This window comes from Typopeltis vanoorti, chromosome 19, assembly GCF_054136105.1.
Source record: "Typopeltis vanoorti isolate ZY-2024b chromosome 19, IOZ_Tvanoo_1.0, whole genome shotgun sequence".
Lineage (NCBI taxonomy): Eukaryota > Metazoa > Arthropoda > Arachnida > Uropygi > Thelyphonidae > Typopeltis > Typopeltis vanoorti.
In genome coordinates this window covers 50,405,685-50,426,731 of record NC_143567.1, presented here as the reverse complement: position 1 = coordinate 50,426,731, position 21,047 = coordinate 50,405,685, and the positions used below count along the sequence as shown (strand labels likewise).

The 21,047-nt window shown below is 35.8% G+C and overlaps 1 protein-coding gene across 1 annotated transcript in view; it reads left to right on the top strand.

Annotated features, from left to right (window-relative positions):
* Dys (Dystrophin) overlaps positions 1–21,047 on the top strand; it is a 923,162-nt gene that overhangs the window by 175,223 nt on the left and 726,892 nt on the right. Inside the window, exon 18 of the mRNA XM_090409612.1 lies at positions 6,530–6,617. Coding sequence (XP_090265738.1) covers positions 6,530–6,617 — 88 coding nt within the window. The remainder of the gene's footprint in view (positions 1–6,529; positions 6,618–21,047) is intronic.

Below are 21,047 nucleotides of genomic sequence, written 5' to 3'. Positions count from 1 at the left end.
AGCATCAAGATCCTAGTAAGATTTATTCAAGTGTTGTTATATTATTTGTGAACCTCCAAGGAGTTCGAAGACTCTTCACGGGAGGACACCTATCGTACAACTCTCCGTCTCCACCACTACACCGAACCTCTACTGCCAGTCAGCAACATCAGCACCATCGACTGCCCACCACTACCACCACAGCTAGTATTTTTTTGTCTGTAAATTGCGTGTGTTCTGAAGGGCCGCTTTGTCTGTATGTAGGATGAAAAACCCGACTTTCCGGGAGGAAAAACCGTGCTACCTCAGTATGAGATCGGCTAACTCACCTTTGATTGAAAACGTCCATATAAAGATTCCTTCCATCATGATGAGTATTGAAATTAGGCCTTTTCCAATCGAAGAGCACAACGTACCATCGTTCTTCTAATTGCGCTACAGAGGAATATAAAGTATACTTGACCAAATATACTTGAGAAACGGTTGAGAAGGATTGTGAAAGGGAAGCTTGGTGAAGAATAAGCTGGATTCAGGCCAAATAGAGGCTGCCAGGATCAGATTTTCACTTTACAACAAATAGTCGAGAAATCATGGGAATATAACAAAGATCTGTATTTAAGTGTATAAAGTATTTACCGTGGGTATAATAAATGTTAAAGATACCAAGCTATTTTAAACCTGGTTTTACTCCATTTCTCAAGTAAGCAAACAGACAAATAAGTCAAGTTTGCGCCTGCACATAATGCAAGTCTAGCTGACCCTGCAGGTAGTGTCACTACCTGCAGGGTCAGCTAGACTTGCATTATGTGCAGGCGCAAACTTGACTTATTTGTCTGTTTGCTTACTTGAGAAATGGAGTAAAACCAGGTTTAAAATAGCTTGGTATCTTTAACATCTGTATTTAAGTTTTGTAGATCTGGAAAAGGCATATGATAAGGTGCCAAGAGAGAAGCTATTCAAAACGCTACAGTTGTATGGTGTCAATGGGGCATTATATCAAGCAATACTTAGTCTTTATTTGAGTTGTAAGTCAGCAGTTAGAATTGAAGGAAGTACAGGAAGATGGTTTAATGTTAAATCTAGTGTGAGACAAGGATGTACATTATTCCCTCTGTTATTCATTATCTATATGGATCACATTATGAAGGAAAGTGGTATTAAACATGATATCAGATTTGGAGATGTTAATCTCAGCTCTTTGCTTTATGCAGATGATGCTATACCTCTAAATAAATCCCATACAAGTCTGCAAGATTCTCTGACTAAATTGAATAACTGTTGTATTAGATATGGTATGAAGGTCAGGTGACAAAGAAAATAGGCAGAAGCATGGATCAACTGTATTGTGAATGGAGAACCTATAGAACGAGTGAAACATTTCAGCTACTTAGGCACGATTTTTAGTGAAGATGGTAAATTAAATATGGAAATAGACAACAGAATCAACAAAGCTGATATGGTAGGTAGTCAACTGAATAAATTGATATGGAATAAGAGAGAAATTAGCCAAAACACTAAATTAGCTGTATACAAGACAGTATTTGCCAATTTTAACTCATGGATCTGAGAGCAGGATTAGAAGTAAAACTCTTGACCAAAGACTAGAGACCATACATATGAGAGTCCTGAGAAAGAGTATGGGTGTGTACAGATGACATCAATGGCAATATCATATTAAAAATGAGGATTTTAGGAAAGAACTTGACATTGTCAGCATCCAGGAATGCGTTAGCAGAGCTAATCTCAGGTGGTACGGTCACTTAAATAGAATGGGAGAGGAAAGATTAGCAAAACAAGTGTTCTCTGCCAGGTTGGCAGGAAAACGACCCAGAGGAAGACCAAGATATAGGTGGATTGATACGGTACAAAGTGCCTTAGACGATAGAAATATAAGATATGATAATGTTGGAGTCTTGACAAGTAACAGATTGATTAGGAGGAAAATTGTAGATAGGAAGTTAGTAATGATGTAAGTTTTTCATGTAATACCATCATATCCTATGTGCCCTTTGAGGTTACATGTCAGGAATTTGATGATGGTGATGATTTTGAATATGTGGCATTAATAATTATTTTGTTATCTCGATGTTTGATAATTTTTTTTTTAGTTTCTCTGTGAAGTTCTGTGGATTGATTTCAGTAGTATTTTTATATGATAACTTGCCTGTATTTTGCCCAGGGGCTTTCAAGATCCCCTCCCTCTTTTGCTACCCTCTGTTCAGATGGAGAGAGTGTAATTTACTCTTATTGTTGAGTTTGTTGATTTTAATATGAAATTTATTGCGGCCTCCTTTCAATTTGTTTATTGAGTTCTTGCAAATATGTACAAAAACTGGCATGAAGCTTGGTTGGAGGCAGTGCCGGCTCATGGCTTGAAATCGTGGGGGTGCTGCAACTTTCGAAATATACATACACACTGTAAGTACAGTGTATACGTGTTTGGATAAAATATCAAAATTATGGTAAAAATTTAAAAAAAAAATTAAATATGAAAAATATTGTTTATTATTGATAAAATTATACAGTTTGGTATAAATTCAAAATTACTTAAAAATAAAATATATTCTTCTTGTTTTGTTTCATGAAAAAAATTATTTATTTTCGATAAAATTATAGTTTAGTATAATTCAAAATAAAATCTATTATCATAACCTCAATAATGTTCTAAAATAAAAACTATAACAAATGTTATGTCTTTAATTGTAATGTCTAAATATTTAAAGAGATGGAGTAAACACGATAAGCACTAGAACGCGTTAGCAGAGCTAATCTCAGGTGGTATGGTCACTTAAACAGAATGGGCAAGGAAAGATTAGCAAAACAAGTGTTCTCTGCCAGGTTGCCAGGAAAAATACCCAGAGGAAGACCAAGATATAGGTGGATTGATACAGTAAAAAGCTGTCTTAGAAGATAGAAATATAAGATATGATAATGTTGGAGTCTTGACAAGTAACAGATTGATTAGGAGGAAAATTGTAGATAGGAAGTTAGTAATGATGTAAGTTTTTCATGTAATACCATCATATCCTATGTGCCCTTTGAGGTTACATGTCAGGAATTTGATGATGGTGATGATTTTGAATATGTGGCATTAATAATTATTTTGTTATCTCGATGTTTGATAATTTTTTTTTTAGTTTCTCTGTGAAGTTCTGTGGATTGATTTCAGTAGTATTTTTATATGATAACTTGCCTGTATTTTGCCCAGGGGCTTTCAAGATCCCCTCCCTCTTTTGCTACCCTCTGTTCAGATGGAGAGAGTGTAATTTACTCTTATTGTTGAGTTTGTTGATTTTAATATGAAATTTATTGCAGCCTCCTTTCAATTTGTTTATTGAGTTCTTGCAAATATGTACAAAAACTGGCATGAAGCTTGGTTGGAGGCAGTGCCGGCTCATGGCTTGAAATCGTGGGGGTGCTGCAACTTTCGAAATATACATACACACTGTAAGTACAGTGTATACGTGTTTGGATAAAATATCAAAATTATGGTAAAAATTTAAAAAAAAAATTAAATATGAAAAATATTGTTTATTATTGATAAAATTATACAGTTTGGTATAAATTCAAAATTACTTAAAAAAAAAATATGTTCTTCTTGTTTTGTTTCATGAAAAAAATTATTTATTTTCGATAAAATTATAGTTTAGTATAATTCAAAATAAAATCTATTATCATAACCTCAATAATGTTCTAAAATAAAAACTATAACAAATGTTATGTCTTTAATTGTAATGTCTAAATATTTAAAGAGATGGAGTAAACACGATAAGCACTAGAACACTCTACTATTGCCACAAACTGCATATAAACAACAGTGGAACTGCGCGGCGGACAGTGCCACATTACGCTAATAGCTCGCATCTCACTATGATGTGCATATGCTTGCACACGTTTGCAATATGACTCTGTGGTAAACACAGTGCTGCTAGCATCCTTCACCCTCCTAAGTGCTACAAGATGGATTTTTATTATTTTCTATACAAAATAAGAGAATTGTATAGGATTGTTGATGATAAAATTAAATATTACAAGCAAATATAAATAAATTAATAAATATATTTATGTATTGAGAAAAAGTGGGAGTGCTGCAGTTCTGCAGTGCCTATGCACGAGCCGCTTCTGGTTGGATGTAATCTAACTTATGCCTGATATAATATTAGACCAGCTTCCTCTGCATTCTTCAGTTATAATTGCTGACTCACAACTTAAGTATTCTTCTGAAGATCTACAAAACCTTACATAAAGATCCTGTTATATTTTCTTAGTTTCTGAACTGTTACTCTGCTAAATATTTTTGCTAACTACCATTTGGCTTCAGAATAGTGATTAAAATATAAATGTAGTCTATGTCTGTTGGATTGCAGATGGTCTCAAAATGATTCTCTCTTAAATTTGCAATAAATAAAAATAGTCAGAATTTTCAGATTCCCCAGATATGGGGAATTGGACAGTGTAGCAAGAGTGTAGCATCATTATAACAGATACACTGTTATTGTGAGGCTGAGTAATTTGTGTGTGTTTTGGCTTGCTGTAAACAGAAAAAGACAATGAACCTTTAAATGTTTAAATGTACAAAAATGTATTTAATGCGTTTGGCTTCATGTGGCCTCAACAGAGCTATAATTTAGACAGACTAAAGGTTTCAGTCAAGACAGCCAAACTAAAGGTTTCACTGTAGTTCTTTTTGGCTTTGTTCTCTAAGTGTTACATATAGAAATTAGTTTTAGCCAATAGGGCTGTTGGAGTTTTATGTAGTTATTTGTATATTGTTCCTTTCCATGTGAGATGTTGGGGTTGTAGTCTTAATAAAATCTAGGGTCTCTTTTAGTTATTGCAAACAGTGTTGTATTATCAAAGCTGAGTTTTTGAGGATGAGATTTTTTAAAGCAGTTTTGAAACGAATAGAATTTTTAGGAGGGGGAAGTTTCCTGTAAGGAGACAAGTGATTTTGCTAAGTCTTTAACAAATTTGAATTTAGGATGACTGGCTAAACTCTCTTCTGCACTTCAACAAGTAAGGCCGTATTAAATTACCAGAAATTTGAGAAATGGTCATTTTAAGACTGCCTTTAGCCTAACAGCTGTGAACCACTTTAACTTCAGTCCTAAAGAATGTCATGGATATCATGGATAGGATATTATATCTTATGTGTGTTATAATTTTGAATTGTTACTTGATTGTTAGTGCCTTGTGTTCTGTGACAAGTGGATTTTGTGCTCTTTCAATGCTAGCTTTAAATCCAGTGAAATATCATCAGTTTAATAAGTTATCATATTTATTTTGTTCTTATGGTGTCATGAGTTAATACTATTAAATAACTAAAATGAACAAAGTGCATAACCATATCACTTCCTATAGACTGAAATCACACAGTTGGTTCCCTCATGGATAGATAGATCATAAATCACAGAACAGATATATGGCTAAAATTTACCAGGCTGATACATCATTTAATTTTGTCTGCCTGGTTCACTGAGTGGTTAATGCATCTGCACTTTAATTAGTAGGCTAAAAATGTTAATCCCATTGTGAACAAATAGAAGTTTAAAAAATAAAGAAATTAATATCACAAAAATGTTTGTGATATTAATTTCAGTTTTTTTTTGTGATATTAATTTCAGAGCTGCTTACAGTTCTACTCACTATAGGTTTATATCCTTTATTGGGTGGTAGTGAGATTCATAAAGGTTGTAAACTTGTTGTACATTATTACCATGAGTGGACTACAAGTAAGATCAACTGGGAATCCTGCTCTAGGTCTAGATACCAAACATGGAATTCTTTCAGCCATGTCAGCCTTCATTAAGCAGGATGGTGATTTCACAGTGTACAGTGAAATTCATTTATTACCTATAAATGTTCACAAAAATCCATTCCCATGGCAGAATTCAAATCCCTTAACCTGTGGTTGGAGAGTAAAGATCACTTGTCCACCCAAGCCAGCAGCTTACTCTAGATATTCAGAGTATTCTCTCTCTCTCTTTCTCTCTTTTGACCTCTATATCTTTGCTCAATTTGCTTCGAGGAAGCCGTGGAGATGATTTAGAGGTGAACAACCAAGATTGTGAGTGAACTGTGGAATGTTCCCTATGATGACAGATTGAGAGTGTGTGGACTTCAGAAGTTGGTTGATATGTAAAAGGGAGATATGATAGAAACGTTTAAGTTACTTAAAGGACTTAAAAGGATTGGTGCAAGGGAAATATTTGTTTCAGCACTTGGCCAGAGGAGGCAGAACAAGAGGTCATCCTGGATGTTGAGTAAAAGTATGGTTAGAAGAGGCATGAGGACTAGATTTTTTGCTTGGAGAGTTGTGAATGAATGGATTGGGTTGCCATAGTCAGTTGTGAGTGTTTTTAATGGGTTCAAGGAGAGGTATGATTGTGTGGATAGTTTGGGTCTCCTGTGATGAGTCTTTGTACTAAATGGAGATGCTCATACAATAACAATAATTAATTTTAAGTTTTAGTTCTTGTTTTTGGACAGTAATTCTCAGTAATATTTGAGTTCGCATGTATATGAAAGATGTTGGATTTTAATTATTTAGGACACAGAAGCAGATGTTGATTCTCACAAAGAAGAGGTACAGCGACTTTTGACTCAAGGCAGACAAGTGGCAGAAGATTTAAAGTCAGGTTCAGTAACTCCATTTATTATAGTTAAATTTATCAGTGTAACATAGTTAATGTAAACACAGGCCATGTGCATATGTACAAGCCATGGTCATTGCATTTGTTCTATTAATGTCTTCCACTACACTCACCATATTTAATTATGTATAAAGAAAAAAAAGAAAAGAAAATCTGCGACCTGCAGATTTACTCTCACCCCCACACACAGATTTTGCAGCTGCAGTCCCCTTTGATACATCCTTTGATTGTAAAAAGAACCATTCCATTTTTTGTTATGGTGTGAGAAATTGTTATTAGGGTATTTCAGTTAAAAGGTGAGATACCCAGGATCATATGAAAATGGCAGGGAGTTTTTTTGTCCATAATAAAAAAAAGGGCAAACTGGCCACAGAATACATGCATTTTACAGACAAAACACTGTGTAGGGTGTTGTAATGCACATGTTGGATTATCCTGTCATCCTGCCATAAAATACCTGTTTTGCTAATTATTCCTCTTCCATTTTTGTTATATGATCACATCATCTTAGATTAACTTTTCTTACACATTCGTGAATGCTAATGATGAAAATTTGTGTTAGACCAATGTAATACCCTGTACACTATTTGAAAGTACATATCAGTCAATGATCAAATGACAATAAGTAAAGTACTGCATTATTATTGCATGAAGCTTCATATATCTTATTGGACTTCTTAGGGTTCTTTGATGTACGTCAAGTACTATCTTTTTCCAGTGCATACAAAGTTAAAAAAAATTTACTCTGATAATGAATATGTTGAAAAGAAGCATTTTATTTAACAAATACCAAATAATATTCTAAAAGCTATCATAAGTATATAAGAAAATAATCAAATACAAATAAGATTAAATCATGAACTATCATATACGAGAGAGATAACCCAAGGAGTCCAACAGGGATGTCCAGATATAGAAAACTCAAGTCCAGATCCTTGTTTTATTTTTATGATTTCTCAACTATTTGTCATAAAGTGAAAATTTGATCTTGACAACTTCTGTTTGCCCTGAACCTAGTTGTTTTACAGGCTTTCTCTTCTGCAATTTTTCTTAGTCTTTTCTCAAGTCTGCTTGCATAAATTTTATCTGGAACACCTAGTAGTGAAATTCCTTTGTAGTTCTCACATTCAGCTTTATTCTGATTTTTATAGATGGGAAATAGGAGCTCTGCTCCAATCATCTGGAATTCAACCTTTTGAGCCAGCTCTCTGAATTATGCAGAAAAACTCCTATACCTCCATATTTGAGCATTTCTGTTTGAATAGCACCTACTCCAGCTGTCTTTCCACATTTTCGACTTTTAATAGATTTTTCTACCTCAAGTATCGATATGTATTCCTTTACATACATCTTGAATGTTTTCTTTTATTGTTCTGTCACTGGATGTTTAGTTTAACAGTCTTTCAAAGTAATTACTCCAGACATCTAGAATAGCCTTATCTTCAGTTTTCACGTCATTTGTATCATCTTTGATTCCTTTTTACAGTACTCTTTCTTCCATTTTCAAGCTTTTTTTTTCAATAGCCTCTAAAACTTATCAAAGTCTTTCCATGACTTTTTTTTTTGTTTAGCTGCTTTTACATATAAAAGTAGCTTAGCTCTCTTATAATTTTCTCCGTATTTTTTAGGCCATCTCTTGACTTATGTGCTAGGATATTTTGGTTTGCCTTCTTCTTCTTTTCCAGGACTGCTTCTTACATTTTTTTATGTACTAACCATGGTGTTCTTTTTTTTCTATCCTTGCACTTAACTTCACCCCTCTGTACATACTTGTATCCCAAACCAGCATGAAGATATTACTGTCAACAATAATATAGTCACTGAGGCTTTTCTTATTTCTTGTGTCGTCTGTCCTCCATGTGAATCATGCTCATATTTATATTAAAACACAGTATTAGTAATGACCAGTCTGTATACTGAGCAGAAATCCAGCATGTACTTGCCATTATTAGTCTTTCTCTTTTCTCCAAATTTTCCCAAAATTTTTCTGTATGTCTGGTTGGATTCATTTTTTGCTCTCTTTAGATCTCAAAAAGACCACTTTTTCCATTTTCTTTATGTCAGCTGTCTGCTCTAATGACTCAAAAAAAAACAACAACATTGATGTACTTATTTCTTTGTTCATTTTCATTTTGAAGTTTTGCCCACATTAACTCTTCTTGTGATTGCCTTCCACTCTAGAAGTTTATCTTGATGTTTGATATTGTTGCATTCTATCATTAACCCTTTCTTTCCTTGATTGTTATCATTCGAATATGACATTCTGCACTCATTATTTAGTATGATCTCACATGTTTTCTTTCTTTGTCTCATATGTCCTTATGGTATTTTTCCAGTTCTTCTGTTAATTTGATTTCCTTTCCATTAATACTCCTTATGTTGATGGTTCTTAGCCGTAGTTCTTCTTACATTAGGTTTGTTCTTCTTCTCCTAGATGTTGAGTTGGAGTTTGTTCCATAGCTGACTTTTTTTTTTATTATTTGAACTGGTTCGGTGACAAAAACAGTTTTGTTTAACCAGGCGATTCCCCAGTCAGAATGCAATCTCATCATATTGTACTATCATGGGTATTTCCAAGTCCCATATTTCCAGTCCATTCTCATTCATTCGGTACCCAGTGGATACCTTGTAACAGGATGCAACATGTGAAGGTAAGCAATGTTCATTAGGTCAGAAACCCCAATCAGTTCTTTGCATTCCTTAAAGGCAATGTAGAGGTTTCCTGCCAGTTATCTGGCTTGAGCCTTTAAGTGATGCTATTATTATTACTATTATTATTATAGTATCACAAGTGTCATGAGTGAACATAGTAGTATATTTGAGCTGTGCAAATAAGCGTTTTTAAATATTGTATGGTGCAGATTTTTATCATAAATTGTGCAACATTTTTTCATATTACTGGATTCAAGTGTCCTTTAGTAGTGTTTTTTTTTTTTAATTAGAACCTGGATCTCACATGTTTCTTAACATTGTACTTATCCAGCTTCAAGGAATGATCCCAAGTCTACTCACACCATTGGCCAGTTATCTCTTGGTTACTTGTTTCCAAATCATTTTCAGCTCTGTCCCCAATCTCCTTTCAACTGATATAACTGAGATGATATTCTACACAGATGTGGCCTTATCTATAAGCTGAAAAATCTCACTTGTGTCTATACTGTAAGATCCTCTTTGCTATCTTGGATATTTGATTTTGCAAGTGTGTGAAATGGGCTACCATTAGATGTTATGGAGGTTTCTTTGGTAATATCCAAGCTGCCATCACCACCACCATTCCTTTGCATTTTCTTTTAAGCTTATTAAGCACAAAGCAATTGTAGTCAACATTCCTTCACTCCTAGTTTCAAACTTTTCAAACCAGTATCTGTTTCTCTCTCAGCCTGTCCATCTCTGTTCTTTGAAGCAGCCTTCATGACACAGCTTTCTTTTAGGAAAACAACTGCTGGTTATGCAAAAAAAAAATATATCAGTGAGATTTTTGTCACACTTGCCCATCCATGAATGATATTGATGTGCTATACATTTGTGTATGTGTGTGTGTTAAATTCTTGAATTCACTTACACTACTTCAGCACACAACATCCAATGGCAGTCCATTCAATCACACACCACTCTATGAGAGAAAAATCTAACTCTCACCCCTTCTTCATGGCATTCATTCTCAACTTCCAAGAATGCACTCCCATCCTTTCCCCTCTCTTGATGAAATAAAAAATTCTCTCTACTGAAATCCTGTATGACCCTTTCAAAAGTTTGTAAGTCTCATTCATATCACCTCTTTTTCCCCTGTTTGCTAATGTCTGCAGTCTCCACAAATTCTAAGTCTGTCTTCATAACCAGTATTTCATAATCCTGTTATCATTTTAACACTCCTTTGCATTCTTTCCACTGTATCAGAATCATTACAGAAACCAGGAGACCAGACCTGTGTGCAATAGTCCAAGTGAGGTCTTTCAAGGCTTTGTAAAGTGGCAAAATAACTTTATTTTTATTATTCTTATTATCCTCTAAGTTGTATTTGCAATATGGCTTCGCTATATGGCCCTTGAACTTCAACTTCCTATCTACTGAAAATCCGAACTAGCCTTATTAGTTTCTTATAGCATAATCCCACCAATATAATATGGCATTGGATATCTAATTACACCAAAGGGCAGTACTTTACATTTACTAAAATTGAACTGATAACTATTTTCCCATGCCCACAATTCCAGCCTATTCAAATCATTCTGCACATATTGCATACCAGCCACATTCCTGATTATTCTGTCTTTCTTTTGCATCATCAGCAAATAGCTGATAATGCAAATGTCGTTAATTGAATAAAGATTGAATAAAAATGGACCAAGGACTGATGCTTATGACACATCACTCATTACCTTATTTCTCGAAGACTCATCACCCACATACCACTATTTGATATCTATCAGTCAGCTGTTCTCTTATTCATGCCAATATGTTATAATCCAGTCTCATATTCTCCAATTTATGCAACAGTCTTCCATGTTGTATTCTGTTAAAAGCCTTGGAAAATCCAAAAGTATTGTGGTGTATCCATTACCCTAGTCTAACTTAATGGTAACATTACTATAGAATGCAAGTTGCTTAAATATGACTGTCATCATCATCATCATCAAATTCCTGATATATACCCTCAAGGGGAGGGGTGTACAGGTATGATAGTACTACATGAAAACTTATATCATTACTAACTTCCTATCTACAATTTTCCTCCAAATCAGTCTGTTACCTGTCAAGACTCCAATATTATCAGATCTTATATTTCTATCTTCTAAGGCACTTTTTACTGTATCAATCCACCTATATCTTGGTCTTTTTCCTGCCAACCTGACAGAGAACACTTGTTTTGCTAATCGTTCCTCACCTATTCTGTTTAAGTGACCATACCACCTGAGATTAGCTCTGCTGACGCATTCCTGGATGCTGACAATGTTAAGTTCTTTCCTAAAATCCTCATTTTTAATATGATATTGCCATTGATGTCATTTGTACACACCCATACTCTTTCTCAGGACTCTCATATGTATGGTCTCTAGTCTTTGGTCAAGAGTTTTATTTCTAACCCTGCTCTCAGATCCATAAGTTAAAATTGGCAAATACTGTCTTGTATACAGCTAATTTAGTGTTTTGGCTAATTTTTCTCTTATTCCATATAAATTTATTCAGTTGACTACCTACCATACCAGCTTTGTTGATTCTGTTGTCTATTTCCATATTTAATTTACCATCTTAACTAAAAATCGTGCCTAAGTAACTGAAATGTTTTACTTATTCTATAGGTTCTCCATTCCCAATGCAGTCGATATTTTCAACGTTTCTGCCTATTTTCATTGTCTTTGTCATGCTGCTCTTCATACCATATCTATTACAACAGTTATTCACTTAAGTCATGGAATCTTGCAGACTTGTAGCTGATTTATTTAGAAGTATAACATCATCCATATAAAGCAAAGAGCTGATATTAACTCTCCAATTTTGACATCAGGTTTAATACCACTTTCCTTCATAATGTGATCCATATAAATAATGAATAACAGAGGGGATAATGTACACCCTTGTCTCACACCAGATTTAACATTTAACCACCTTCCTGTACTTCTTTCAATTCTAACTGCTGACTTATAACTCAAATAAAGACTAAGTATTGCTTGATATAATGCCCCATTGCATATAACTGTAGCATTTCGAATAGCTTCTCTCTCTCTCTTGGCACCTTGTCATATGCCTTTTCCAGATCTGCAAAACTTAAATACAGATCTTTGTTATATTCCCATGATTTCTCAGCTATCTGTCATAAAGTGAAAATCTGATCCTGACAGCCTCTGTTTGGCCGTAATCCAGCTTGTTCTTCACCAAGCTTCTCTTCCACAATCCTTCTCAACCTTTTCTCAAGTATACTTGCATATATCTTACTAGGAACACTTAGTAGAGAAATACCTCTGTAATTCTCACATTCAGTTTTATTTCCCTTTTTATATATGGATACTATGAGAGCTCTACTCCAATCATCAGGAATTCGTCTCTCTGTCCAGGCATTCTGAACTATGCAGTGCAGTCACTGTAAGACTTTTATACCTCCGTACTTGATCATTTCTGGTCGATTATCATCTACTCCTTCTGCCTTTCCACATTTCAGGCTTTTGATGGCTTTTTCTACTTTAAGTATGGATAAGTATTCCTGACTGCATACCTGGTCAGTGTTTTTTACCACTGTGCTGTCATCATCACTACTTGTTTAAATATGACCTTCCCTCAATAAACCCATGCTGTTTATTGCAAAGTGTAGATTCCATGTCAGTCCATTTCTGTATACGAGCCCTAACCAACTTTTCCAGTCTTCATTACCACTTGAGAGATACTAATTGATCAATAGTTTGATACATCATTTCTTTCACCACCCTTGTGCAGTGGGATTTCCATTTATTCTTTAAACTCCTGTGAATCTTTTCTGTTCTGAGACTCAAATTATATAGTGTGGTCAAGGAAAAATCAATTTAGCTGAATATTTAGCATCCGAGCTGATATTCCACCAGTCCCTATTGCCAAATTCTTATTCAGTTTGTGCAACATGTCTATTACCTTCTCCTCATGCATCTGAGTTTCTTCATCAATTGAAGAGGTAGCAGTAAGCAGAGCATTGCATATAAAAAGTTTTTAGCAAAATGGGCACTCTTTAATTGAACAATCTCTTCTGCATTTTTCCACTTGTATATCTTCTGCATTCATTAGACTTATTCTTTCATATTCATTCTTTCTTTTACTTGCAGCATAACAATAGAATTCTTTTGAGTTGTCTTCAGTGTGCAAAGCTAGTTTCTTTTCATAATCAGACTTAGCTTTCTGAACAGTAGTTGTTGCTCTTCTCACCTTCTCTATATAATTTTCATAATTGACATCATATATATGTTATAGGGATAGAATATTAAGTGTTTAGTATTTTCAGGGAAGATAGAGAAGATTGGATGTGGGTAGGGGTACTGCATGATAGAAGATGAATTGCAGCCAAAAAGAATAGGAGATATGCAGGATGGCTCTTCATTTGAAGCTGGTGTGAGATTCAGGCCAATAAGACAAAATATATGGTTGATTGCTGTTGTAGGCCAAGGGGTTCCAGGGTTAACCTGGAAAACATGCATCAGCAAATTAGTACAATGAGTACAAGTCGAGCGATTATTATGGGAGACTTCAACTATGGTGATATATATAGATTACAAGGAAGAGGGATCACATGATGAGAAGGAAATGGAATTTATACACCTGCTGAGAGATAATTACTTGAGGCTGCATGTGATTTAGGGGACTTGGTGTGTAAGAGTATTGGACTTTGTCATAGGATCAGAATAGCTATCCATAACCAATTGTGGCCACATTGCCTTCAATTGGGGAAAGTGGCCATGCAGTCTTGACTTGGGAGATTGATAAAAATTAGGAATATTCTTTCAAAAAGAGATATATGTGTAACTACAAGATTTTGACAAGTTTAGGAGGAAGCTTGAAGCTATGCCATGTCATAAAATGCTGCAAGGGAAGGATGTTGGCAGTGCATGGGAGATAGTTACAGGGCATTTAGAGGAAACAGTATTAAATTGTATACCTAAGGTAAGGAGGGTTAATCAGGTAGGAGTTAAATGGATGAGTAATATCATTAAGCATAAGCTGCAGGAAAAGACAATGATATGGAGGGTATATAAGGAGAAGGTGACTAGCAAGCTCATTAACAATAGAAGGGTCAGTGAGAAAGGTGACTAGATATGGTATGGAAGGCAAAATCAGATTACAAGAAGAAACTAGCCGAGCAGGCCAAAGGGAATCCCAAAGAGTTCTTCTGCTATGTAACAAGTAAGAGGAAGAATGACTATTTAAGAATAACATTAATGAGTGCTGATCATCACGAGGTGACAGAAGCATATAAAATAGTTTAGTTACTGAGTTGACCACTTTGATGGTAGGTTAATGTGATATAACCTACCATCAAAGTGGTAGAAACCTCATTAACATGGCATTAACCTCACCAACCTAGATGAGGTTAATGCCATGACATATGGTATGTGATAGAAATTTATGTGGGAAACAGAGATGGATGAATTGGATGTTCTTAGGATATTACAGAATCTCTGTGTAAATATACAGCAGTGGGATTAGATGGGATAACAGCCCACATTTTATGGGAATATGCAAGGGAATTGGCAATGCCTATGACTAGGTTGTAAATGGTAAACGAGTAAATTCATTTGAACATAAATGAATGCCTTTTTAAGACTGTACAAGTCTCAGCTCTTGTAAAGTTCCAAGGGAATCTAAAGAGGGCAAAATTATTCTCTTACATATGAAAGATTCTAAGACTGCAGTATCAAATTATAGACCAACCATTATCTCAGGAGTAGTGATAAAAGAACTGGAAAAATCGCACAGAAAAATAAATAGAGAATGGTTGGATAAGAATATGATACTCTATGATGGGCAAATGGCTTTGTGAAGGTTTGGTCATGCCTTAGTAAATTACTAACTATTTATAATAGAGTGAAAGCTGAGCAGGGTGCTTAAGGGTCAAAGCTGTATAACTGAGAGGAGACCTCCACATAGCCTTTAAAGGAATGCAGAGAACCGACTAGGGCTTCTGACCTAATGTCCAATCCTCACCTTCTCGTGATGCACCCTGTTGGGTATCTACTTTGATACTGAACGAACGAGGATGGGCTGGCAATTTGGGATTTAGCCGGCCAAATTGTATTCTTATTGGTTAAACCAAAATAAAAAAATGATGGTACAACACGACAAAATTTCATGCCGGCTGGGGCGTCGCCTGGTTAAACAAGGCCCCCATTGTTTTCGCCAGGGAACCAGGGCGAACAGCGAAAAGTCAGCTACTGGAACAAATCTGAAAACAAACCCCAACTCAACATCACTAGAGTTAAAGATCGGTACTATCAACGTAAGAAGCCTGAATGGCAAAGAAATGGAGCTAGCTGAGGAATTAGATAAGTACCAGATCGAATAATAGGGGTTACTGAAACAAAAAAGACCAAAACTGGTGAGATCTTTCTGAGCAATAAATACAAAATGTTATATTCAGGCAATGACAATCAAGGAAAAGAAGGAGTAGCCATAGTATTCAACACAAAATACGAGGCTAATCTTCTTGAATGGCAGTCAGTCTCAAGTAGAGTAATGGGCAAATATGAGAATGAGGAACTGGACAATGAGACTTATTTGTGCCTATGGTCCTACAGAAGGTTCTACTAAGGTACAAGTGGAGGAATTTTTTGAGGCTTTAGAAAAAGCCACTGACACAATGAAAAATGAAAAGTTGGTCCTTGTTGGGGATCTAAATAGCAGAGTAGGAAATGATTGTGAGACATACAAAAATATTTTGGGAAAATTTGGAGAAAAGAGCAAAGCTAATAATAATGGCAAATATCTGTTGGATTTCTGCTCAGGACATGGACTGGTTATTACTAACACCATGTTCCAACATAAAAATGTGCACAAATTCACATGGAGAGAAGAGGCTAGGAATAAGAAAAGTCTCATTGATTATGTTATTGTTGATAGTGATGTTTTCTCCCTGGTGCAGGATACCAGAGTGTACAGAGGATTTGAAATTGGAAGTGATCACTATCTAGTCTTGAGCAAGATAAAATTGAATTTCATATTGAAAAGAATAACACGTAAGAAAGTTTTAAAGCGAATAAAAGTTGAGCAGCTCTCAGATGTGAACTGTAGACTAAAATACACAAAGATTATTGAAGAAAAAATGAAGGAGTTTGAGAACAGGAATCACACCTTGGAGATTCAGTGGCAAACTCTGAAGAAAACATTGATTGATTCTGCCAGAGAGGCATTTGTTAAGATTGTCTGCAAGGATAAAAAAATCAGAACTCCCTGGTGGACACAGGAAGTTAAAGAGGCAGTGAAGGAAAAGAAGAAAGCATATCAAAAGTTCCTGTCAAATAAGTCAGCTTGTGCTCTTAGAGAATATAGAGACAAATGCAAGAATGCTAAACACTGTGTAAAACTAGCTAAACAAAAGTCATGGGAGGACTTTGGCAAGAATATAGAAAATAAATATCAAGAAGGTGGCAAAATATTCTGGAGGTTGTTGAAGAAGCTTAGGAATGGAGGAAAGAGTGCTGTAAAAGGAGTTAGAGATGATAAAGGTGACATCAAAACGGGAGAAAAAGATATCCTTGAAGTATGGAGTAATTACTTTGAAAAACTTCTAAATGAAACAAGCAGTGATGACAGCACAGTGGTAAATAACACTGACCAGGCATGCAGTCAGGAATACATATCCATACTTGAAGTAGAAAAAGCCATCAAAGGCTTGAAATGTGGAAAGGCAGCAGGAGTAGATGATATTCGAACAGAAATGCTGAAGTATGGTGGTGTGAGAGTCTTACATTGGCTGCACTGCATAATTCAGAAGGCCTGGAGAGAGGGACGAATTCCCGATGATTGGAGTAGAGCTCTCATAGTACCCATATATGAAAAGGGAAATAAAACTGCATGTGAGAATTACAGAGGTATTTCCCTACTGAGTGTTCCTGGCAAGATCTATGCAAGTATACTTGAGAAACGGTTGAGAAGAATTGTGGAAGATAAGCTTGGTGAAGAACAAGCTGGATTCAGGCCAAATAGAGGCTGTCATGATCAGATCTTCACTTTACGACAAATAGTCGAGAAAGCATGGGAATATAACAGAGATCTGTATTTAAGTTTTGTCGATTTGGAAAAGGCATATGACAACGTTCCAAGAGAGAGAAGCTATTCAATACGCTGCAGTTATATGGTGTCAATGGGGCATTATATCAAGCAATTATTTGAGTTGTAAGTCAGCAGTTAGAATTGAAGGAAGTATAGGAAGATGGTTTAATGTTAAATCTGGTGTGAGACAAGGATGTACATTATCCCCTCTGTTATTCATTATCTATATGGATCACGTTATGAAGGAAAGGGGTATTAAACATGATATCAAAATTGGAGATGTTAATGTCAGCTCTTTGCTTTATGCGGATGATGTTATACTTCTAAATAAATCCCTACAAGTCTGCAAGATTCTCTGACTAAGTTGAATAGCTGTTGTAATAGATATGGTATGAAGGTCAGGAATAAAAAGCCAAGCTGGTATGGTGGGAAGTCAATTGAATAAATTCATATGGAATAAGAGAGAAATTAGTCGGAAAACTAAATTAGCTGTATACAAGACAGTGTTCAAACCAGTTTTAACTTATTGATCTGAGAGCTGTGTCAGAAGTAAAACACTTGACCAAAGACTAGAGACCACAGATATGAGAGTCCTGAGAAAGATTATAGGCGTGAACAGGTGGCATCAATGGCAATATCATATTAAAAACGAGGATATATTAGGAAAGAACTTGACATTGTCAGCATCCAGGAATGCGTTAGCAGATCTAATCTCAGGTGGTATGGTCACTTAAACAGAATGGGCGAGGAAAGATTAGCAAAACAAGTGTTCTCTGCCAGGTTGGCAGCAAAACGACCCAGAGGAAGACCAAGATATAGGTGGATTGATACGGTACAAAGTGCCTTAGAGGACAGAAATATAAGATCTAATAATGTTGGAGTCTTGACAAGTAACAGACTGATTTGGAGGAAAATTGTAGATAGGAAATTAATAATGATGTAATTTTTTTCATGTAGTACTATCATATCCTGTACACCCCTTGAGGGTACATAGCAGGAATTTGATGATGATGATGAAAGCTGAGCTGGATAAAGGAAATGGCTAATCACTGATTCTGCTGGATTTTGCAAAGGCATTTGACAGAATAAAAGAATGGAACTCTGTTATGCAAAGTAAAACAAATGGGGATGGACATGACATTGGTTATGTGGATAAGAGGGCGGCTTCTGGATAGATATCAAAAAGTGGTATATGGAGGAGCAGAATGCATGTAAAAGCTGGTGATTAGTGGTGTGTGCCGAAGCGTTCAGTGATAGGACCACTGCTATTTCATTTGTATATAAATAATATGGGAAATAATCTGAAAGGAAATATTCAGGTGTTTGCTGATGATGCAAAATTAAGTGGAGTAATAGTAAATCAGGATTATTTGAATAGGCTGTCAGTTTGGACAAAAGATAATGGTCATCATTTTAATGTGGAGAAATACAAAGTTATGTATTTTGGGATAAATAGATTATAAACTGTGTACCACATTGATGGAACTATACTTCAGGAATTAGATGAAGCTAGGGATTTAGCAGTGATAGTACAGAGAGTTGGAGTTTACAGAACATATTGCTAAGGTTGCTGAGGTAGCTCATAAGATTGCTTGGCTATTGAAGAACACACTAACAAGGAGAGACAAGGAAGTTGTTATTCTTCTTCTTGATACATCCACATCTGGATTATTGTGCTCAGGTCTGGTCTCCTGAATTTCTTTGGAATGAGGAAGTGATAGAGAGGATTGAGAGGTGAGCAACCAAGATGGTGCATGGTCTCTGGAATGTTCCCTGTGAGGATTTTGAAGGTGTGTGTGGGCTGCAGAAGTTGGTTGATAGGCAAAAAAGAAAGGATATAATGGAAACATTTAAGTTACTTAAAGTTTCTATTATTTTATAAGATTGATGCAGGGGAAATGTTTCAGTACTTGGCTACAGGAGGGGCAGAACAAGAGGTTATCCCTGGAAGTTGAGTAAAAGTGTGGTTAGTAGGGCATGAGGACTAGACTTTTTGCTGAAGAGTTGTGAATGATTGGAATGGGTTGCCAGAGGCATTTGTTAGCACTTTGTCTGTTAATGGGTTCAAGGAGAGGTATGACAGTTTGTGTGTACAGTTTGAATCTTCTGTGATGAGTCTTCCGACTCCATGGAGGTGTCTATACAACAATAATAATAATATATGATGGTTATGTTTTTAAGTTGTAAAATATCATCATCAGCTTTATTCAATCTGCTGCTTGCTGCTGGATGAATGCCTCTCCATGCTTCTTCCATTTTGGCCAATCTTGTGCATTTCTCCAATATAAATCTTCATAACATCTTTTTATCTCATCATCCAATCTTACAGCTGGTCTTAAAGCATTTTACGTAGGTTTATTGAGCTGAAGACTTTTTTCATAATCTATTATTAAAGTCAAAAAAATCGATACGAGGTAGGTTCCAAAAGTTTCCAGCCTGACATACAAAATTTGCACCAGTTTTAAAATGCCATGCATGACAGATAGCACCATCTATGGGGAAGCTTAGTGTACCAGTTTCAACTCTCTACCTGCATCATTCATTTGGAGACACTAGTGGCTGTAATGTCAAAAATTTGAAGGAAATTCGCCAAAGAAGAGCTTTCTTTTAGTGCTGTCAAACAGCGATTGGATGTTGTTTATGAGAAAGCCACTCCTTCATATTCCACCGTGAAAGAATGAGCTAAACAGTTTTGCCTAGGAAGAGAGAGAGAACACCAAAGATGATCCTCATGATGGTTGGCCTGTGGAAGTGATGACTGAGGAAAATGTCTCTCTTACTGAGGAGGAACTGCTCAATGACATATGGCTGAAGCTCAAAGAAATCTCAGCAAAGCTAGGACTTTCTATAACAATCATCTTTTGCATCATTCATGAAAAGCTTCACATGACAAAGGTCAGTGCAAGGTGGGTGCCCTGACTTTTCTCTTCAATTCAGAAGGAGCATTTCGTGACTTGTTATCACAAGTTTTTAGAACTTTTCCAAGGGAATCAGAGAGAATTGCTGGATCCATCGTCACTGGGATAAAACCATGGTCCTTTATTATGATCCTCTTTCCAAAAGGGAATCCATGTAGTGGTGCAAATTAGGCGAAGCACTGCTGAGAAAAGCCAAGGTCACTCAGTCCACCAAGAAGATCATGGCAAAAATCTTTTGGATTGCTATGGAATTCTCTTGATTGTCTTCAAGGAAAGGAATACCATTGCGAATGCAGAATATTATGCTTCACTCCTGCACAAACTGCGTGATGCCATAAAGGAGAAGAGATGAGGAATGATGAGTCATGGTGTTTGCCTGCATGACCAAAAGCTGCAGTGGAGGACTGTGGCTTCCAGGAGATTGAACACTCACCCTACAGCCCAGATCTAGCACCCAGTGACTACTACCTTTTCTTGAAACTCAAGAAAAACTTTCACGGAAGAAAATCTGCAAATGACAATGAGGTGAAAGATGCAGATTTAGGCCATTTTGCAGAGAAAAGTACAGACTATTTTTTCAAGGGCATAGAAATGTTAATTCAAAGATGTGAAAAGTGTGGTGAATTAAAGGGAGATTATGTTGAAAAGTGACAGTTGTTTTCTTTCTGTCACCTCTAAAAGTTACTCAGGCTGGAAACTTATGGAACCACTCTCGTATATTATATATATATATATTTTTTTCTCCCCATGACTTGATTTAAGGCTTGCAAAT